General features: G+C 43.1%; 1 protein-coding gene across 3 annotated transcripts in view; it reads right to left on the minus strand.

The window, feature by feature from the left end:
- Positions 1 to 13,890: 13,890 nt before the first annotated feature.
- KCNQ1 (potassium voltage-gated channel subfamily Q member 1) overlaps positions 13,891 to 23,399 on the minus strand; it is a 307,659-nt gene continuing 298,150 nt past the window's right edge. For all 3 annotated transcript variants that reach the window (XM_082193513.1, XM_082193512.1, XM_082193511.1), the window contains one exon: positions 13,891 to 19,529. In XM_082193513.1, the coding sequence (XP_082049639.1) occupies positions 19,332 to 19,529 (198 nt within the window). In that variant the 3' untranslated portion in view covers positions 13,891 to 19,331. The remainder of the gene's footprint in view (positions 19,530 to 23,399) is intronic.

Genomic DNA, 23,399 nt, shown 5'->3' on the forward strand with positions numbered 1-23,399 from the left:
GTCATCATGTGTTTTTCACAACTGCTGCACATTGGGTTGACATCTTCATATGTCACTATGATCCCAAGGTTTCATTCCTGGTCACTCACTTCCAGTTCAGACCACATGAGCATATATTTGAAGTTAAAATGTTTTGGTCTTACATACATCACTGTACACATTGTTACATTGAATTGCGTTTGCTATTTTACTGCCCTTTCACTCAGTTTGGAGAGGTCCTTTTAGAGCTCTTTGCAACCCACTTTTTAAAACCACCCAAAACAACTGTTCACCCCTAACTCTAGAACATTTATGAACAAGTTTAAAAGCACAACACCTATGCTTGGAGAACTCCATTTTTTTACATCCCTCCTAGGACAAGTGTTCATTTATTCCTGCTCTCTGCTTCATTATTTAACCAGTTCCTGATCCACAAGAGGAACTCCCCTCTTACTCCATGACTGCTAAGCTTTCTCAGGAGTCTTTGGTAAGAGATTTTTCAGAAGGTTTTTGAAAGTCCAAGCACACAATATCAACTGGATCACTTTTCTCCATATGCCTGTTGACATTCTCAAAGAACTTTAATAAGTTCATGAGGCATAATTTACCCTTGTAGAAGCCATGCTGGCCTTGCTTTATCAAGGCTTGCTCTTCTATATGCTTAGTTATTTTATCTTTAACAATAGTTCCACTATTTTTCCACAAACAGGCATTCAGCTAACCAGCCTGTCATGCTTTCTAGAAAAGACTTCGATTCTTTTGAGTTTTCTGGGGGAAAGTTGGATCAGTATTTGTCAGGATATTAAAAAACAAGAAATTCTAGAAAATTTTCTTTCCCTGTCCTAGATTGAAAAATTGTTTATAGATCTAGGCTAACCTGCCACATATAGAATATTGCTAATTCAGCCACTGGGGGTTTGGGGGCATCATGAAAAGAATTAAAAAGAAAAACAAAGCAAAAATCATGAAAACAGGGATCTATTTGCATCTAAATGGACATTGGGAATGAGAAGAACATGCTCAAGAGGAAAGCGCAGTTATTGCCAGTTCACAAGACTTATTTGCCAATATCATTGTGGGAACCACATGAATTACAAAACATCTGCAAGGTCCAGAGTGTCAATTATGCCTTTATGTACACGGGTGAAAACGTCACATGATTGAGTCAGTCATTGGACATGGTCAATTGTACGTTTTTATCTACTGCCTAGCCTTAAAGCTTCATTCCACAGTCACATTAGACAAAGGGACTGTCAGCAAGAGAGATGGATCAGTTTGGCCACTCCTAGGAGTCGCTTGTTGGCATAGACTATGTCCACAATGGTGGACAGCTTTGTCTTTTGGTCTGTTCATATCCTGGCTGGCTGGTGCTTCTAAAAAGTCTGTTTCATATTCATACATCAATAGGTAGCTAAACCAAAAGGCTTTCAGCACACAAAGCAACACCATCAACTTGGATTTTAAAAGGCAGTCTTGGAACTGGCTTTCAAATTTTCTTAATTTTATTAAGCAAATGTTCTGTTTGTTAAACCAAATTCTGCATTAATTTCCAAGAAGTTCAAGACACTTCTTTAAAGCTCACATTATCCAAACAATGGTTGGCTATCTACTACTACTTCTAGAAAACTCTTTAAGAATTCTTTTGAAAGTATATTAAATAAATTCCATTTGCCAACAAGCTGAACAAAACTTAGTAGTATCATTTTTTCATTTCCCCATACTGGGCAGTTTCATAAAGAGAAACTTAAAGCAGACAAAAGGATTGAATTACCAATGTGGTACATTCATGCTCCATAAGTAACTAATACTATAAGCAACCTAGTAATAGAGTATATCATCATGCTATAAATAATGGGAGAATGTATTTGATGTACTAATTTTAGACTGCAGTCCAATGTACACTAACCAGGAAGTAAATCTCACTTAACTCCCTGGGACTTACTTTTGAGTAGGCATGTACAGAAGAAGTGTGCTATCACTGTGTTCAATGCAACATCTGATACATTGCCTGACATACATTTTTACAGTCTCTGTGGAACTTATTAATGTTCAATTAAAACACCAGCTTTAAGTTTTATTTTAAGTGCCTTGTAGCCAATGTGAAGATTTAAAGAAAAACTTTCAGACTGCAAGACAATATCAAGTCTTCATGCAAAACATTTTAAAACAACAATATCAGTATTATGGTAACTGGCCTTTATGTAGACTCTGCCTGGAGATTTGTATGCTGCTGCTCTTAGGTAGGTTGTTGTATCTTGGGTACATGTTGTTTTTATTTTGACTTTGAAACTGAAGCTCTGATGTTGCAAAGGCATTGTAATTGCAGATCCCATTGTTAACCAGCTTTAATCATGTAGACATTATCTACCTCCACAGCTGTGATCCACATCCTTTTAATTCATTATGATTTCAAGTTTGGAACTGATCCAATTCCTACTGGTTGTATTGGAAAACAGGATCAGGCCCATCTACTTTTTCAAGCCCCATAGTTCTGGTCACCTCAACTCAAAGGATATAGTGAAGTTGGAAAAGGTTCAGAAAATGATTGAGGGGATGAAGTGACTCCCATATGGGTAAAGTTTAAAATATTTTGGGCTTTTTAGTTTAGAGAAAAGGCAAGTAAGGGGCAACAGTATAAGTATAAGTATACAAAATTATGTATGGTGTAGAGCAGGGGTAGTCAACCTGGTCCTTACCACCCACTAGTGGGTGTTTCAGGATTCCAGGTGGGTGATAGGGAGTTCTACGGCACATGTTACTGCAGTACTGGTGGGCGGTAAGGAAATTTTACCATCAAGAAAGATGCATTCGTGGGCGGTAGGTATAAAAAGGTTGACTACCCCTGGTGCAGAGAGAAAAGTATTTATTCCTTTCCCATAACACTTCAACCTGTGGCCACCCAATGAAATCAGATATTGGAAGATTCATAACAGATAAAATAGAGTACTTCTCACAGTGCAAGTTTCTAAATACTTAATGTGTAGTTATGATTTTTAATATTCATGGGGCAAAATCTCCTGGGGAGGAGCTGCTGTGTTCATTAGGCCTGACACTCAGCCAAGTCTGTGAAGTTCGTGCTTTTGCTAATACAGTGGTACCTCTGGTTACATACTTAATTCGTTCCGGAGGTCCGTTCTTAACCTGAAGCACCACTTTAGCTAATGGGGCCTCCTGCTGCTGCTGCGCTGCCACTGGGCGATTTCTGTTCTCATCCTGAAGCAAAGTTCTTAACCCGAGGTACTATTTCTGGGTTAGCGGAGTCTGTAACCTGAAGTATATGTAACCTGAGGTACCACTGTACAGAGTTAACTTCAGCTTGGAATGGTGTGATTTACCGCCGGCTCACTCTGCAGCAGCCACCAATGTGGATGGTTCTAAAAGGGAATTAGACAAGTTAATGGAGAATAAAGCTATCGTTGGCTTCTTACCATGATGTCCATGTTCCTCTAGCACTGTCAAAGGCCGTATACTGCCCTGAACCTCAGCATACCCAGAGTTATGTCTTGATAGTGCAGAAAGTCCCAAGAGACAGCCCAAATAGTCAAATACTGCTCCGGGTCCAATATCATGAGCAAGGCTGGAAGTCCATCTGCAAGGTCAGGTTGTTGCTTCAGCAGAAGATCCGGGGCTGGAAAACCTGGGGTCGCAGTTCCCAAGTCACAGTTCAGTGGAGTTCCTGAAGCAGCCTTGCTGTGCTCCAACAATCGAGAGAGTTGAGTAGACACATCATCCCTGTCTTGCTTCCCTTTGCAATCTTGATTGCTGCCCCTAAGTTTGCTCCAGCTGAGCAGCTGGGCCTCTCCACTTGATGAAGCATATGAGCTTCACCTGCCCTGAACTTAATCCAGACCTAACAAGCTTCAGATTTCCACCTGTGTTCCTTGTTTTCCTTGCCTGCCTCAGTCTCTTGGAATGCACTTCTCACTGTTCCTGACGCCTTAAGGTTTGCTGTGTCTGTGGAGGCGGGGGCATCTTCGGTTCTGGTGATGTGTGTCCTTCCCCCACCTCCCCTGAACTGTTGGCTGCCCCTGCAATGTCCTCTGACGTACCGTGAGTACCTCCTAAGCCCCCAACCTCCCCTTCCCCTTCATCAGCTTGTCCCTGGGGTGTACCAATCGTGGCTACCCACCTTGCCAGGATCCTCTTCTCCTTCCTCTGTGTCCTGCCAGTTCATGGCATATGCTCCTAATCAATATTTGCTGGAAGCTGCAGGAGGGGAGAGTGCCTTTGAACTCAGGGCTTCTCCTAGGCACCTGGTTTGCTTCTGTGAGGACAGAATGTTGGACTAGACAGGGCCATCTTACCCATAGGCGCTAGGGGTGCGGGGCACCCAGGCAGCAGGTTCTCAGGGGCACCAGGCCGAGAGTCCAGGGCCCGAGAGTTGAGTCTGGGGAAGAACCCACCCGCAGGTCGGAGCGCCATGACGGGCTCTTCTGCTGCAAGGGGCTCTGCACTGCGAGTTCGGGGGCGACTGAGCCAGCGAGACGCTGAGGCGGCCAGCCGGCTCCGCCCTCCTGCGCGCCTGGTACTGGGCAACCTGGGGGGGGGCACCAGGCAGATCTTTGCACCCCAATGCCACATATGCTTAAGACAACACTGGGACCAGATGAGCCACTGGTCTGAGGGTCTTTTTAATGTTCTTGTATTCCATTTCTCAACCGGAATTTAAATGTTTCCACCAACTTGTAAACCAATGGTGACAAGTTAAAGTCACTATTGAAAAAGCTATCATTAGAACCTGCAAAATTCATTATGAGTCAGCCTCAAACTTAACATTTTGGGGAAGTTCTCAAGTCGGCTGATGCTTGCATGCTCATTGCAGAAAAATAATGGTTAGCAAAAATTTGGAAAGTAATAACAACGTGAAAGCTAACAGAATTGATTAGTGTGAGAGAAGGTAGACAAAAAATTTTTTTTTAAAAAAAATTGCATTCTTTTATTCATGACAAATATAGCTGGGATGTTCATGCATTTAGTTTTTCTATGTTGCAAAATATTACTATGTGTATAACTTAAGTATAATGTAAGTATCTATAATGTGTGTGCAGTTAGCTATGCCATGTGGCTATTATGTGTGTGTGTGTATATATATATATATATATGCAGGTTTTGGTGTCTTCGGGTGTCTTCCCGTGTAAGAGTCGGGGTGTCTGTGCGACGTTTCGACGAGGTCTCACTCGTCATCTTCAGGCTGGTGCTTTCGGCTTCTTGTTACTGGAACAGTAACAAGAAGCCGAAAGCACCAGCCTGAAGATGACGAGTGTGACCTCGTCGAAACGTCGCACAGACACCCCGACTCTTACACGGGAAGACACCCGAAGACACCAAAACCTGCATTCCTGTACCCGTGAAAATCTACGAAAGCATATATATATATATATATATATATATATATATATATATGAGAGAGAGAGAGAGAGATTTAATAGTTATTTTTAAAGGGTTATTGAGCAGCTGGTACCCTCTTAAGTCCAGGTGTTTTTGGGCGAGTTTGATTATCTGGATTGCTTTCAGTATATGAGGGGGTTTTTTGGTCTGATTTAGGGACAGAAACAGCCTTGGTCACCTGACCTGTGCTAGACTATGGTTAGGGGGCATGCCTCTCTTTCTGTGGCTTTCAGTACCACTGATCATGGTATTTTTCTGGGATTTGGCTCAGGAGAGACTATTTCAGAATGACTCCATTCCTTTCTGGGTGGTAGGTATGTAGGGATGTTACTAGGAAACTACTGTTTAGCTCTGTAGCCTTTAGATGCTACAAATGTACAGACAAGACAAAAGGATTTGCAAAGAGAAATCTGATAAGTGTCCATATTTTTCTTCTACTAGTTTTGCCTTCAGAATTACCTGACAAGGTCTGTGTGCCTCCCTCTCCCCAATAATTGTAATCATCTTCATTTTTCATACCGTAACCACAATTTGAAAAAAGGAACAACATTCTTGCTGAAGACTCTCAGAAAACAATTCCTTTACCAAGTGAGCAAGCACACAAAGTTTCACTTTCTGAAAAGTTTCAGAATTGTAAATAGCATATGCATCAACTGTCCCTATTTACTAGGGACAGTCCCTGTTTTCTGTTACCCGTACCTGTTAAATTACTATCCATCTTTTGTCTTTTGGGGATGCTTTTCACATTTTAAATATTAGTGTATGTACTATCTCAAAAATTGCCATTGTTCACGTTTCAGTCCCTTCCTGCCTAGCCCCTATAAGTTAAGCATCTTACAGCACCAGCAAGACTGCAATCCTATACCCAATTAACTAGGAATACCTGTTGAACTCACTAGGACTTGGGGCCACAGCTTTCTGCCCCCTGCTCAGTGAGTTCTCTTCTTCAGTCTTCCCCAATCTGCTGCCCTCCAGATGTTGTTGGATTCCAACTCCCATCTGCCCCAGCCAGCATGGCCAAGGGTCAGGAATGATGGGGTGAGTGATCCAAAACATATGGAGGGCACCAAGTAGAGGAAGGTTGTTCTTGTTCTCTATCTGATCTTTCTCCTTCTCTTGACCCAGCGCCTCTGTTGTTGCATCTGCCATCACTCAATGGATGAACACTCACTTTGTCCATTTGAACTGTGCCAAAACTGAGCTTTCCCTACTCCCTTTTTCTCAGCATCACTTTCTATTGTTCTTGATAATGAGTAATATACTACTATAATGTTTTTGGCTGAGATTCTATGCCCATTGGACCACGAGTAAGCTCTATTTGACCTCAGTAAGATTTACTTCTGAATAGACACGCAATAGGATTGCGCTCTTTTCTCCTTAAGGTCAGAATACTTTTACAAACTTTCCCTTCCCTTTTCTTCCTGTTGACGCATTTGCCAATTCCTTCCTTTTTTTAGGCTAATCAACGTAGCTAGAAGCCACTCTTTTCTCAGTACCAAAATGTTAATTCATTTCCTTATTATTTCCTGCACAGGCTATATTGAAAAGCTTTTTGCTGCTTCTCCTCTCAATTCTGCCTTGTTGGAATACAGCATTACCCAGCACCAGCGCTTTTTTTCTAAAAAAAATGTTTAGTGGGACTCTCATTTTCCTACTCGTATTGAAATACTGCCCCTCAATGAGGCCAAACTTAGATTCACAAAAATGTTTAGGGGATGTGCGTCCCCCTGTGTCCCCCCAGAAAAAAAGCACTGCCCAGCACAGTCCTATGCATGTTACTCTAAAGTGTAAGTCTCACTGGGGCTTACTGCCAGGTAACTGAGAATAGAATGGCAGCTTAAAGGGTTTCCTTTAAGCGCATCTTGCATCTGTCCATTCTGCTTGACTCTCCCTTTAACACCTTCCTCCCCTTCTCTCCTTAGCCTACCTTGTCTTTTATTAGACTGTCAGGACCTGTTTTCAATTTTAACTCCCCCCCACCCCCCATTTTTAAGGCTCTTTATAAAGAAAATAAGTAAGCAAGTAATAAAAGCTGGAGAAGTTCCATGTCCATCCCTTACTCTTCAATTAATCTACACCAGCTAGAAACCTCTATTTAAATAATTCTCTACTTCCCTTCCCCTTTGACACCGCCTTTCTGGAAAGTCCTGGCTCAGCCAAACATCCAGCAGTGTGCCCTGCCAAGCTAAAATGAGCATTTGTAGCCGCCAGACACAATGGCTGCAGCTTTGCCCATAGCTGAAGTATTTTCCCTCCCCCAGGCCGCTGCTTCTTCTTCTTTTTGCTGGCAAGAAGTCAAATTAGCAGGAAATTTCTCCTTGCAGGAAGACTAGCAACCTACTAAATGAGTTAACACTGTGCTTACTGGAGCTTTGGTGTCTAAATTAACCTTGTGCTTGCTGGACAGAAGTAGAAGGTTTGGGAAACACCTAGCCAGATACAGATTGAGAGGATTTGTAAAAAAGTTTTTTTTTAATGTGCGAGTTTTTACTAATTAACACGCCATTAGCTGATACGCCTAATGAAGTGCATTGACCATATTCACACAGTCCCTGTGCGGTACATGTCAATGTAGCTCTAAGCATTCAGAACTAGAGTTTATCAGTGTTTTTGTCTGGAATCTTTACTGGACAATGTATCTCACACACTGCTGCATCCATGCAGCCCACAGCGATCGAAAATGCTCCTCTTCACAGCTTCAGCCTTTTCTGCTAGCTGTATGTTTGTGTGACAAAGGCGGAGGTTTGTGGCTGGATTCAGAAGATAGTATAGGTGCAGATTTGACAGGAGCCCACATGCCACAGTGATTGTTCTGATTATATCCAAGTACCAGATGCCTCTAATACCGAAACTGACTAAATAAAATTATGCTTGACCTTTCCTAGAAAACATCTGAGCCTTAGGAATGAGGTCCTGAGTTCTGTTTGACTGGGGCAAATGAAGGGAACCTGTTTATAGTGTGAGGAGATGGGTGAAGAACTAAACGGTTCTGCCAGGAGATGCTTCGGTTTTTCTTCCACGCAGCAATTTTTCTACCAGGATGGAGCAAACAAACAAATAAGCTGTCCCTCGCTGCCCCCCTGCCCGGTCCACAAGCGCTCCATTGAAACGCTGCCAATTGGAAAGGCTTGTCCAACCACAACCTAAATAATTCAAAGCTTTGTCAGGAGGCAAGAGCAAAGCCCTCTTTCTAAAAAGGCACTTGCCTTATCACTCTCCAGCAGATGCTTCAGTCAACCATTGGATATTGAAAACATAAATAATGAAACAAAATTTGGAGACAATGGCTTCTGGGGCTCGGGGACAAAATACTCGCGGATATTGTCAGTCTCTGAGTAACCAAGCAGCAAAAGCTCAAGTGACAACAATAGGCAGGCAAAGAATAGAGACAAGTTAGGAGGCCTGAATCTGAATTAGGCCCAGAGCTGCACATGCTGCTGTTACCGTAGAAACTAACCTCTCCCCTGAAGAGGTTTGCCAGGGTATTGTTTGCGGGACACAAGATGTGTCATACACCAGATGGTCGTGTGCTGTATAACTCAGTTATCTGAGAAGACAGAGTAAAGGAATGTTCACTACAGATCTCTTCAGAAGGGAGAGCAGGGCACCATCTGTTCCTCCAGAACGAAGGCACTTTGGGGAGGGGGGTGCAAGAAAGGGGGAAGGTTTCTTTTTTTAAAAAAAGATTGCCCATTTTAGTCACCATATTCAGCTTTCATTTGGCTAATTTTGCCACTGGGACTTATTCCAGGTGAATTACGTTTCAGCACATGAACAATCAGCAATTATTTATCTCTCTCGAGTCTATCATTTAGAAATAAAACTCCTCTGAGACCTCCTGGGTCATTTACTATCAGAAAACCACAGAGCAATTTTAACCATATGGCCCTCCTGAAAAAACCCTGCTTCTCTGCCACCCTTCCCACTTCCCCGCTTCTTTTTAAAGATATTTACGTGTATTTCTACAGAGTTGGGCAGAAGCAGTTTCTCCTCTTTACCTTAGGCCCATTTTGGCTTGCCTTTTGCAGATAGTATAAATGGGAAGAAGGAAAAGGAGAAATGGGTTTCGTCATGCAAGAAGGAAATGGCACAGAGCCAACGCCTTATCTCTGGCCTATGAAATGGGAGAAATTGATACGGGCGGACTGTACTGCTACACATTTTGAGTGATTTCATTGGGCTATTAATCAAGTCTCTTAAGTATTCTTGAAAGGAAAACAAAACCACAATATAATGGGCTGGAGCAAAAGAGCCCTGAGTGGAAGGAAAATATTGTTGCTAATGCTCTTTCTGTATGTAAATGCTTGCACAACAGTTTGCACACGAGTTTGTGCAGTGCTATATAAAGCTTATGTATACCAGTTTTCATGCTTCTGCAAGAGGTTAGACAAGCTATTGTGCATGTAGAAAAACCATTTTTCTCTTTGGTTTGCCCTTTCCCGTGTTAAATTCAGAGCAAGATGTAAATTGGCCCTTCAGTGAGAAGGTAGCGCTCTATGATAAGGGGCACCATTAGCTCCAGTCCAGTAGACTTTGCAAATATGCATCACTACCAAGGAGATCAGAATCATTAGCAAATGATGGTTACAAAAATGATTAACAAGGTTTAACCACATCCATTTTCTTGGTGACTGGCATACATATAGTAGGATTCACACACGCACGCACGCACACACACCTAGAAGTCTTCATGGATCTTCTTGCAACTGACAGTGAAATGCATTGGTTTTCAGTTTATAACATTAAGTTTATAACCTTCAAGTCTGGGCAGAAAATGAAACAAATGAGGGTGCTGCAAAAGCAGATGTTTGTGCTTCATCTGGCAATTTATGCTAAATGTTCTCAAGTTACCATTTAACATGATAAAATCTCCATGAGGTGGTTTTACTTCATTTGTTTTGTGTGATGAATACTTGCATGCACCATCATGTGGTGAGAACTAGTAGCTACCACAAGCGTAGTATTTTCAGGGCTCTGCCAGATGACCTTTTCCAATGAGCACTCATCCTGATTTCCTTGCACAAAGTTTACACAGAAGTGAAAATTATATCTGATTCCTTATTGAGCATTTGTTCTGGTGGGTTTGTGAGGAGGTTATATGACAATGAGCATTTATCCTGATTTGCTTGCATTGGTGTTTACATGTCTTCCTGTTAAATATTTGTCCCCCCCCCCCACTTTTCAATGCATTTCACTGTCACTTTCCAAACTGCAAAAAGTCCTATTCTTTTTTTCAAAGAGGATTTGTTGAGCTAGGGCGACAGAGTACTTTAATTCACACCAATAGTACAAACTTAAGATTTATGGTGTGCACTTGAATCCCACCCGCAAAATAGCGACAATGGGGAGGCACACTCCAGAGTGATAAATACCAGTTCTCTCCACATGAGGGCACATTAGAACAAAAACATTAACTGGTAACATGACCTCATAGTGACTCCTGAGATGTCAAAAATACACTTGAGAACTGAGCCATCTGACTGCTTCACTTTGGCCTGGTTGTAAGCCTAACCATGGTTTACTAGGATCACACAAATATGTGGAGTCCCAGAGACACGCTAGCAGTTACTTTCTCCCCCCCCTTTTTTTTAGTCCTGCGCCACCCTGGGCCAAGCCAAGATTTGACTTAGCATGTTGTCCAAACATGTGCTCATCATGGTTCAGCTCTCTCTCCTCACTAACTGTGGACTGGACACCCATAACAGTTCATGCTGAGTGAGGAGAAGGCATAACCACGAGTATGGGTTCAGATGACATGCTTAGCCAAACCTTGGCTTAGCTCAGCAGTTTGGGGAGTAAAAAACACTGGAGAGAATAAAAGTCACTACAAGCTCCTCTGTTGGCACAATTGAGTTCAGAGGGACTTATTCCCAAGCAAGTAGGTACCAAATTGTAGCCTGAATCTAGTAAATCTCCACCAAATGCAAGGGCTTTCCATCTACTCCTTGGGGGCGGGATATAAGGAGACACTGTATATTTGTATAAGCTCCATGGATGTGCCATCGCATACACATTCAGTTCTGGAACAGGATAATTAAGACTGGGGGAAACACAAATATAAATCCAAGACATTTAAGCAGAGGTGGGCTACTCAACTATTTGCAAACACAAATAAAATATAGAACTTCATTGTCTAGGAAAGGAGCAAGAAGATTTTAAACATTGTTGGTAATATATTCTGCACTGAGAAGCTTAAACCAAGGATATACACTGGCAGTACGGCCGTTTAGAGCTATTACCTGTCAGCCAGAAGACTGGTTATGGAAGAAGGAAAATGTTCAGGACAACAGCTTTCAAAACAAATTGAAATGAAAAAGCACTCCTTATGTTCTTCCATAGAATGAATTATTGCGACCCAAAAAGATGCTGCTGGCTTCTAAAACATTTGCTTCTCTATAAAGCCCGTGCAAGTTTGTGCCTCTGACTTCTGCTGCACCTGGCTGAGTGATTTAGCAGAAACCCGACCAACGGGACTGTGGAAGCTTTATTTTCTTTGTTCTGTGGGTGCCTGCTATGGAAAGCCAAGGTTGGATTAACTCAGGCTAAATCCTTGGGCATTTTGCCAGAGCAATACTAACACTGATGGGGGGGGGGGAACGCACTAACTCTCCAAGAAGATTTCAGGGCTGGCTTTACTTATCCATTTTTTCCATGCTCATAATATAGTAGAGAGCAAAATTCCCAATATGAAATCTCGCAATCTTTCTCTTTAGGCTCTAGCTTCCAACCTTGATGAGAATATACAGATGCAACAGGAGAACAATTAGAAAACCTGTGAGTGTGTGTTTGTGCATAATAAATTTTCTCTTTCCATTTTACCTTTGCTTTCTTAAATAACCCATTCCACCCCCCCCCCCGCACATACACTATTCAGTTTAGCATTTGGCCTGCTCCCTTCTTTGTTAAACTCCCTTGGCACCAGTGTGAGAGCTCCATCTCTCTCTCTCTCTCTAGGCTTTTTGTGTTGACAAGTTTTAAATAACCTTGTTGCAGTTGGAATGTTCATAAACATTCCACAACACTCAGAAGCCGAACTAATGTCAAAGGAAATATTCTTTCACTACACTGAAACCAAAGATATTACAGGAGGAGTCACCAACCTGGCATCAGTGGCTGTGCCTGCCATAGTGTTATCTAGTGCCCATAAGCAGACCCTTCTCCCCTTACTGCAGTAGCTAGACTGGTGACTGGGAGCGGCCGCCGAGACCAAATAATTCCTGTCCTGAAAAACCTACATTGGCTCCCAGTACGTTTCCAAGCACAATTCAAAGTGTTGGTGCTGACCTTTAAAGCCCTAAATGGCCTCGGCCCAGTATACCTGAAGGAGCGTCTCCACCCCCATTGTTCTGCCGGGACACTGAGGTCCAGCACTGAGAGCCTTCTGGTGGTTCCCTCACTGCGAGAAGTCAGGCTACAGGGAACCAGGCAGAGGGCCTTCTCAGTAGTGGCCCCCGCCCTGTGGAATGCCCTCCCATCAGATGTCAAGGAAATAAGCAACTATCTGACTTTTAGAAGACATCTGAAGGCAGCCCTGTTTAGGGAAGTTTTTAATGTTTGATCTTTTCTCGTGTTTTTAATATTCTGTTGGGAGCCGCCCAGAGTGGCTGGGGGAACCCAACCAGATGGGTGCAGTATAAATAATAAATTATTGCTGTAGCCAATAGAAGGCCCTTTTCACGGCTAATTGTGACATGGGGGTTCAGGGTGGTGGTGGGGAGGGTTCATCACTAGGCATTGTCGACTGTTTCCTCCCCAGCTGTGACCACCCACCACCACTGAAAACTAGGCTTGAATGAAGCCTGGCTTTGGCTACAGCAGAATACTTTTTCCAAGTCTAGTTGTAAGGGGAGCAGTGATTTAATAGGGTCATAGCTGAAGAGGGAAGGCTTGAGTCTTCCCACCCCAGTTGTGGCTCCCCTGCCACTGAAAATGCCCCTTGGATCACAATGTAGGTTTGAAGCTACCGGAGCAGCAAATCCCTTCTTCCCATCCCTGGCTTATTTGGGCACTTGAGGCAGAACAGCCCATAAAAGCCTTACCCCTGTAGTAGAAACACAGCAAAAATGGATTAAATGGCCAACAATTTTCTGTCCTTTCAATCCCAATAGCAGGACCTTCCTGCATATGCAGATCCCTGCCCAACACAGATGCAAAAAACCCCCTTGGTTCTGCCATTGTCCGGAAGGTCAAGTGAAAGCCAGCCTATTTCACAAGCAGGCTGCATCTGAGCAGTTAAGGCACAAGCAGCAGTACTGATTTGGATCTCCCACTCTAGGCATGTGGATTGTGGTATGGATTGCAACTCACAGAACTGTCAGTTTGGAGGCAACACTCCCAGAATATTAGCAGAGATTCTGAACAGAGATTTGCTCTTTCACTTAACACTGTGTAATAAAGAGCAGATCTTTGTACACAAGGTGAAAATGATCTTATTTCTCCCCCCCCCCCAAGATAAGTTCCTGGTCTGCAAACCTGGTGAGATATCAACCCAGTGAAGTTCAGGCCAAATGAAACAGCATACAATTCCTGTCCTGTGTTTTATTAGGAAATTAACAGTCTCAAATTACAACAGTGAACATTATTTAAAAACAGATTGAAAATCGTAACAGTTCTCTCTTGATTTCTTATAAAACATAATGCCCCAGAATAACCCCCACTTATATATTCCAAAAAGTTTCTACACCCTTTAAAATGCATCTGCTGTACAAAAGGAAGAGTGATTTTAAATATATTCTACATTCCATTTAATGAGATATAGAAGAATGTGCTTTGCTGTCCAGAGAAAAAGAATGAAATGTTTAAAACAACACTCTAGAAAGTTCAAGCTATGAAACAGACGTTTTGGATGCAGATGGCATAATTATGAGGCAGAAGGAAGTGGACTACCTCAGGCAGTGGATCCGGGTGCTGTTAAAGGTGGCAGAATGCAAGGCAGACATCTTTGATGATGCACGGGGCACAATCCAGCAGGAAGTTGTTCAGTGAAAGACCCACTGTTATGAAACCAACATACACAAGAACACAGTAATGGGGTGGGCGGCTTCTTGATATAGCCTATAGCTTTGTGGCTGTCTTTGGAACCCAGAGTTGTGACTTCAAATTCCTATGGATATGCAAGGTTTTTTTGAGCCGCAAGCAGTGGCAATGGTTACCGGTGTGCATGGGGAATAAATAAAATTATGGAAAATAAAGCTAATAAAGCCACTGATAGACCTAAAAGATGCTGAATTAGATGGCCTGCTGGCTTGCTAGTGGGGTTCCATGTTATGCCCTTCTATTGCATTCCTCTCATTAATTTCAATGGGGCATGCACATCGTAGGACTTCTGGATGGATTGTGCCCCATGTTAATTCATGAATGTGGAGCTTGGAGATTTGTATTTTCCTTGCTCTGTTTTTTTGTGAATTCACTGCTAGGTACCATTTGATTCCTCAACACCAATAAATAGGAACCTAAGAATGCAAGACGGGCCGGCTGGATCACACCAGTAGCCCATCTAGTCCAGGATTCTCTTATCAGCAGAAAACCTACAAGCAGAACCTGAGCACATAAGCACTCTCCTCTTCTGCACTTTCCAGCACCTCGTTTTCAGAAGAACTGCTGCCTCTGACCATGAAGATGGTGCTTAGCCATCATGCCAGAGCATAGCCAAATAGAACAGCAGGACCGACCATCGACATCCACCCCCTGCCCCGAGGCCAAGGAAAGTTGCACCCCACCCCATTTTATGTGCAAAACTCAAATGGACAGGCACTTGAATCTTCCTTCAAAACTGGGGACAGAACATAAGAACTAAGTGCATAAGAAAAGCTTTCTGGATCGTAGCCAATTGCCCAGCTAGCCTAGCATTCTGTTCTCACAGTGGCCATTCTGACTATGTGCATAGTGTTACCAAACTTATGAATTGTGTACATACCCAAGCTATGTGTATACAGTGGCCAACCAGATGCCTATAGGGAGGACAACATCCTCCATCGCACTTGAGGGAAGGAGGATATTTTAGGTGTGCAGGGTAGGCTGTGTAGCATGCACACCTCTGTCCTCTGATAGAAGGAACCAGTCAGAGGGCTCAGGAGGAACAGCCAGGGGCTGCAGCCACTGCCCCCTAGCATCTGCTGCCTGAGGCAATCCTACTCTGCCAATGGTAGAGCCAGCCCTGTGTAACAGTATTACGCAGCTATCATGTCCTGTTCTTGCCCCAGAATTTCCAGCATCCAATTCTATTAAAATGGTATATGAAACGGTTAAAGATCTAATGCAGCTACTTACTTGGATAAACTTTATTTTACAATTTTGTTCTTTTACAAATATCTGAAACCGCCACCGTACCAATATGTTGAAAAATATTTTATTTTTTAAAAAACAACTACCATGATTTTAAGCACCCATTTCCCTGATTTTAGGATACGTTCGCTGCTTTTGACTGGTGAGGGTGTTACATTTCCTTGCTTCCTACAAATCACCACAGAAGAAAGAAGATAAGAAAATTATCGTGTGCAAAAAGGTATGTCTGCCAGAACAATCCCTTATGAATCCTAGACTACCAACAAAAGTTTTCCAGTTAGGATTTTAGCAGTGCATTCTTGTCAAAAATAGTCTATATTATGCAGTCAGTTTAGACTGCCAAAAGAAATATTGTAGGCATAGATAGAAGATACAAAACTATAGAATTGAATTCCTTATAGAATTACTGCAGGTGTAGAAAGAGGGAGAATGTCACTTCAGAAGCATCAAAGTGAATTCACAGAAAGTGCTAGTATTTCAAGTCTAAGCTAATACCCATTAAAATTAATCGAAAGTGGGCAATGGGATTCAGTTCAGATTTTTATGATATATAATTTCTGTTAGGAGTGCAGCATTCTCAGGACTCAGAAGGTATCAGTATGTTATACTGGAGTTTTGCTGCTTCAACATGTGCAAGAGATTCACTTAGATGCTGTGTAGGATAGCTGGGTATAGAATTTCCTTGATAGACTACAGTGCTGTTGCATATATAAGAAAACCTGTGACATTTGAAGCAGCAGTAACTCTTAGCATAAAGAGGTAGTCTACCTGTAGTCTTCCAGATGTTGCTGGACTTATCCATGCCAGCCAGCATGCCAACGGTCAGAGACGGTAGCCCAGGGGTTGGCAAAGCTTACCGGGCATGGGCTGGATCACTCCCGCGGAGATCTTCCATGGGCCGGGCCGGCGCAGCATGATGCCGGAAATCACGTCTGGCATGTTTGCGGTACCGGAAATCACTTCTGTGCATGCGCAGACGCTGAAAAGTGTGAATTCCAGTGTCTGAGCATGCGCAGAAGTGATTTCTGGTGCTGCGGACATGTGCAGACGTGATTTCCGGTGTCTGGGCACGCGCAGAAATGATTTCTGGAGCCGCAGAAGAGTTCCTGCGCTGCACTGTGCCGGTTTAGTGCAGCGCACAGGGACTCGCCAAGCGGGCGGCTCGGTTCAGGGGTGGCTTGTGGGCCACTTAAATGGCCTCCATGGGCCGCTTCTGGCCCATGGGCCTTAGGTTGCCGACCCCTGCGGTAGCCGTTCTAATCAAGCAACATCTGGAGGGCCACAGATTGCCCTACAGATACTGGAGTCATTCAAGCACTGTTTTTGGTGGACACAAACTCCAGCTCCAATGTGTATCTGCTAAAATATGATGTGCAAGGCAGCTCTCAGAGAACAAAATGTTCATTCATTTCATTACCGCACCCATGGAAAGAATGCTGTTTGGTGAGGACAGGTGTTATGCCACAGCCTTTGCGCTGCCTGATTTTGAGACCACTGGCATGTGTGCAGTCTGTCCCTCACTTTAGTTGATATGTCTGTCAACTTCGGGTGCCAAAGCCAGAAACTTAGCACCCTCAGGTCTCCATACAAAAGAGGTCCTCTAAGTGTTGGTCATTCACTTAATCTGATAGTGGCCCAGGAGGTCATCAACAGAAGACTAAGAAACTGTCAATGGACCAGGACAAGTAACTTTCCCTTGCATGATTTTCTGGCAGATGGTACACAATCTTTTTCTTGAGATGTGGGTATGCATGCTACGCTCACAAAAGCATAGCAGAATCATAGCCAAGGTTGGAGGAGAGCTCTTTCATACTCAGTGCTTCCCCTAAAAAATACCACAACTTTGTGGGATGAGTAGCAGGGCTTGCCTTCCATTTTCTATCTAGGTTATCAGGAATATCCCAGAATCCCTGTGGTTTCAGCTGCAGCTTGCTTGGCTTGATCACCCTGATATTGTACCATATATTTAAGTACCTTACTCAGGGCCACAGAAATAGAATTGAAATTCTATGCCAGGGAAATTTTTCATTCCTTGCTGCAGAATGTACAAACCTACAATTGTGCTCATTAAAGCAGAAGTAGCTGTAGAAATTTTCTACAGCGAATTTGTATAATTCACTGTCAATTCACATACTTTTGGGGGGGTGGTCTTCAAATTGCATCAAGCCCACTTTCTTTCTCTAGTTCCCTTGGGGGGGGCTGGTTGAGTTTTACACACACATTTTTTGATTGCTCAGCACCCGATGACTCACCACACATGTGAACCAACTTCACTGAAAAACGCTATGTCTGCAATGAGGCGAGACAGCACAGACATTGTATCTGTGCTACTGATACTGATCTATTGCATATGCAGATCATATATTCTTTTCCTGAATAAGAAGGGCTTGCAGAAGGATGAGTAGCTCCTGCTCCTCCCAGTTCTCTTGTGCATACAGAAGTTTCAGGCATTATAGAGGTGCACTGCCAGGCACTTCAATATCTAGCTAGCAGTGCCTATTTGTTTACAGGCAAAGAGGCTGAAGAGTATGTGCATCTTAGCATAAGTGGGGCATGCACACTCCTTCCTTTCGGGCATTATGGAGGAGCATACCAGCTAACATAGAAGTGATTGCAAACTTGGCTGGTAGAGCATTTCCATAACGTCCAAAGCTGCTTTAAGTATTTTCCCCAACTTGCCATTTCAAGCCCTTTATCGACAAGATCCAGTTACTCTAGACCTGTGCTTAGTTACAGTACATTGAGAAGCAGACCAGACCCACATCAATATAAAAAGCAATAAATTCCAAAAGCTCATTGAGGACAAACACACTCAGATGGTTATGATAAATACTACATATAAATTCTTTGGCAGCAAAGTATGATTCAACAACAACAATTTTTTCTATGCAATATTTCTGCATCCCCATGAAATCACTGTATCTTAATAAAATAGACATTGCTTTTCTTTACATACATTACTGTACTAGGCTTAAAGCACTAGTTCATCCCTGAAGAAAAAGGTGGGGGTTTTTTGGTTAAAAAAATTCTAGTCATTATCTTATGTAACAGGCTAAAAATGAAAAAGGGCGGGAAATCACTCAATGCATTGCTTTTGCCATTGTTTAGAACAACAGTAGTATGTTTATATGATACAACCCACATACTTTATTTTCCTTTAAAATCTAACTAGTAAAACGATATTGCTATCAGCAGAGTCATAAACAGAATACACAGATGACCATCTATGTTCAAGTATCATCATTATTGAAGAGTCATAGGGTGCCATCCACCAAGCATAGCTGCTGTGGAGTTTTCAAACTATTTCAAGGGTGTTTGTGCAGGACTTCAGAAACTTGCTTACAGTAGCAACAGTGCTTAATAAAGAAAGCACATAAAGCGATTGACATTTTGCCTGTGTTAGCTTTTTTTGGTCTTTCAGTGTAGTGACAAATTACAGTAGGAAAGTTTATTCACACAGGGAATAAAAACAGGACTTATGATAATCAACACAGGGTGGAGTTTTAAGGTTTTGTGGTTGTCCGTATAATTGCCTTTGGAAGAATGCATCTGAGGTTAGTAACGTTAGTTCAATAGGCCTGTTTAATTCTTGTATGGCTGATTATATGAGCTTTAATTTCCCCCCAACCCCCATCAAGATTCACAACATTCAGTGTCAATTAAAAGGGCTGTTTGTTACATCAGGAGATGTCATCTTGGATTCTCCTTGGAACTGTCAGTTGTTCATAGGTAGGTAGGGTGTTGCTGGAGAGGAAGAGCTCGGCGTTAACATCATGCCTGTGAGATGATTTGTTGCTGGCCTGGGTTCCTTGCTGGATGGAAACCAGGTGCTGCAGCAGGTCTGTGATGAGGTTCAGCTTCTGATCCATTTGAACTACCTGCAAAAGACAAACAAAACACCCACTCAGAATCCGAGAGTGAAAAAAGCTACGATTCAAGACAGAGATTGAAAAATCAGAATTAGCTCAAATGTTTGTCACGGTTGAGCTGATACTTTTTTGGTCTTCTGGGTAGAAAGACTGGCCACCCTCATAAGACTTACATATATGCAAAAAATATTAATATAACCATCTGCTAAAATGCACCCCTGCTTAGAATTCAGTATCAAAGTCCTATCTGAATTAGCATGTGTTTGTGACTTCTCGAAAAACGCTCACAGTTGGTCTTTGGGGAAACTCCCAACAGAAAGGGAGTTTCAAAACTGAGGAGTAGCAAACAAAAGCCGCTTGTTTATGTAATCCCATTGACTGTTTTGGCAGTGTTGTGGGACACATCATATGAACGCCACACTACACAGATGTGGCTGCCTAGGCATTCAGACAAAGCTCATTGTATGTGTGTGTCTTCCAAAGAAATAAAGCACCACTGAAAAGTTTGCAGGGCCAGATTGCCCTGATAAACAAACAACCTGAGCACTCTTCTAATGTGCATGCGGGCAACAGTCTGTGGGAAGGTTGATGTCCAAGTTACAACCCTCTACCCCACACCATTTCAGAATCAGACGCGCTCTTTGCTGCAGCGTGAGAGAAGGCTGCAAGCTGCACAGCAAACCCTTTTTTCTTCAGGACACATGCCTGTGACGTAAGAAGAGGGAAAATATGACTTGGAATGAAACGGGTGCAAAACCTGTTATTTATTAAACTTACAGTGAATAGAAAGTACTTCAACTAACGAAACTTAGAATGTGATGTACGGCGGGCAGAGCTATACATGACAGCCGATCTGTTAGATTTGCTGCTGCCGGTGCCGCAGCAGCCTTCTGCTTCAGTGGGATTCATTTGAAAATGTGGAGCTACAGGCCCGGAACAAATAGCAGCAGTGCCAGAACAAAAGTTGGCATGCAGGGGTGGGTGGGTGGGTAGGGAGGAGACTGACCTCTTCAGCTATGATCTACAATATCAAAACAAATGCTGTTAATTGGGAAATGACGAAGGCGTGTCTGTTGGGAAGACTGAATTTTTCATGATCCCAGCAACAAGGGATTTGTGGAACCTCACAAACTGAATAGCAGTATGGAGAGTACGTTTAGCTCCTGTTGCCTTCCTTTGTTCTTAAAGGATAAGAGAGCATGGGAGAATAATCTGTACCAGGATTTACTTGGCATGAGATATTCTACCCCTCTATTTCACTTTTAGCTGTGCTGGCTGGCACTTTAGAGAGGGGAGGGCAGAATAAAAGCCCTGCTAATTCCTTGCCCACTCACATAGGAAAGGATTCCTTTTATCTCAAAATGGGTGCTGCGGACAATATAGTGTGACAAGGGCACCTAATGTTCTCATGCCCGGATTTAGTTTCTGTTTAATTCTAGTGATAATAGGAACCTAAAGGGACCGGGGGTGGGGGCGCGGGGAGAGAGAGAGAGAGAGAGAGAGAGAGAGAGAGAGAGAGAGAGACCATGCCTGGACATTAAAAAACTGTTGCAGATTTGACAAAGTACAACAGTTTTTGTTTTTTAAATGTCAGAAATAGTTACATAGATTAGGTATTGGCAATTAGTAGCAAAATGGCTCAAGCATAGCCCCCAAGGACCAACTTATTATGCCCCTCTGCTGCTTTTTCCCACTTAAGCCAGACCAAAGGCTTTTAAGCACACTTTCCGCTAACATGATCTGCACCAGCTGCTTTTGGTGGAATCCTCCCATTTATCTCCAACTCTCTCACTCGAGTGTAGACAGCAACAGGCTATGTTACAGTAGCAGCTAAAGTGCACAGGCAGAGAACTCTCAGAGCCTCTGTTTGCTGCTCAAGGGAAAGGAAGGGGTTAAATGTCCCATTGTGTCTTGGGTGTGTGTGTGTGTGTGTGTGTGTGTGTGTAAGTGTAACAGAGAGACCAAGACCCCAATGAGAATGTTGCTGAAGTCAATGTTGCTGGCTGTTCAGTTCATGCTCAATTCAAAAACAGCAGGCCACCTAATAATGATAATAACAACAACTACTACTGACTAGCAACCTAAATTACAGGTTTCATGCTGCACCATGTCTATGCAGAAGTTACCCCTAATCTAGCCTTAGTTTAGAAAGCAGCACCTCTCCGGGCCTCCCTAGCAAAGCCCATGAAAGGTGCTGAAGCTGCTAAAACTCCAGCTTCAGAGAAATCAATCTATTCACGTCTGGTTATTGTCCAAGTATCGTTCAGGACACCGAAAGATAATAAGTCTGAAAAACATCAACAAACCTGGATCCTTTCAAATACGGCTCAAATATTTCTCGGCCGAACGAGAAGACTGTTTTTGTCAAGCGATTTGGACACTTGCTGGGAAGCAGATACAGAGACCACAAAAATACGAGGTGCTGGTGGATGCACTGCAGCTGGGTTTCCCTGCCCCCCCATCCCCAATACAAGACAAAGGCTCAGTCCTCAAACTCCTAACCCCAGATTAAGCCATGAGATGGTACAGTAAGAAATACTAGCCCCATGGAACAGAAATGATTTTGTTTGCCCTATAATAAGGAAGCCAGTTAACGTAGTTGAAATGACTGTAAGAGAAATCTATTCAACTTGCACTTCATGTAAAATAAGAAAAGCCATGAACTGTAGATGGTGCTTTTGGGTACCACAGGAGGTCCTGTGGAATGGTGCCTGCTAAGCAAGCAGTGCAATTTTAGGCTAGGACAAGCAAGAAGAAGAAGAAGAAGAGGAGGAGGAGGAGGAGGAGGAGTTTGGATTTGATATCCCGCTTTATCACTACCCGAAGGAGTCTCAAAGCGGCTAACATTCTCTTTTCCCTTCCTCCCCCACAACAAACACTCTGTGAGGTGAGTGGGGCTGAGAGACTTCAGAGAAGTGTGACTAGCCCAAGGTCACCCAGCAGCTGCATGTGGAGGAGCGGGGACACGAACCCGGTTCCCCAGATTACAAGTCTACCGCTCTTAACCACTACACCACACTGGCTCTCACTGGGTCCCTTAACCTGGCATTGAAAACTCTACCCCACCCACAATTGCTTTCCAACACCCACCCAAAAGACTTCTAACTGGATTGCAGGAGCACCACCTTTAGGATGACAGGACCTACTCAAAAAGATAGATTCTGCACATCTCTACTGAGACCTGTGGGTATAGGGCGGTATACAAATTCAATTAATAATAATATGCTGAAGTTAGTGCCTGCATATTGCATTGCAATTAAACAAAACAAGGGATATAGGATGTATGAATTAGTCATTCCTCCCCCCCCCGGTCCAAACTGTGTATAACATACACAAATGGGTACATTTTCTCTGTCTTATTCTTTTATAAAAAATGGAAAAAAATCCCTATCTTACTCTCCCTTCTAGACATACTTCAACTCAAAATTATCCCCTAGGCTGCTTCCTCAACCCCTGCCCTTGCAATACAGTGGTGCCCCGCAAGATGAAAAACTCGCTAGACAAAAGGGTTTTTCGGTTTTGCGCTGCTTCGCTAGACGAATTTCCCTATGGGCTCGCTTCACAAGACGAAAACGTCTTGCACTTTTTTTTTTAAAGCCGCTTGAAGAGGCGCAGTTGCAACGGACCGTGCTTCGCAAGACGAAAAACACTGCAAGACGAAAAGACTCGCGGAACGAATTATTTTTGTCTTGCGAGGCACCACTGTACAGGATATATAGAGGCACCTATAATTTCCTTGGCAAGAGACAAAACAGTTGATAGGTGGATTCTGATCAGGAAAATGGATGGAGTTCAGTAGTCCTTCTACATGCTATTTAAGCTCCTTTGGTTTCCTCCTTTTGCTGGTGGGGAATTTTCCCCCTCCCCCGCTTGTTATGA

The sequence above is a fragment of the Podarcis vaucheri genome, assembly GCF_965113315.1.
Source record: "Podarcis vaucheri genome assembly, chromosome: 1".
Classification (NCBI taxonomy): domain Eukaryota; kingdom Metazoa; phylum Chordata; class Lepidosauria; order Squamata; family Lacertidae; genus Podarcis; species Podarcis vaucheri.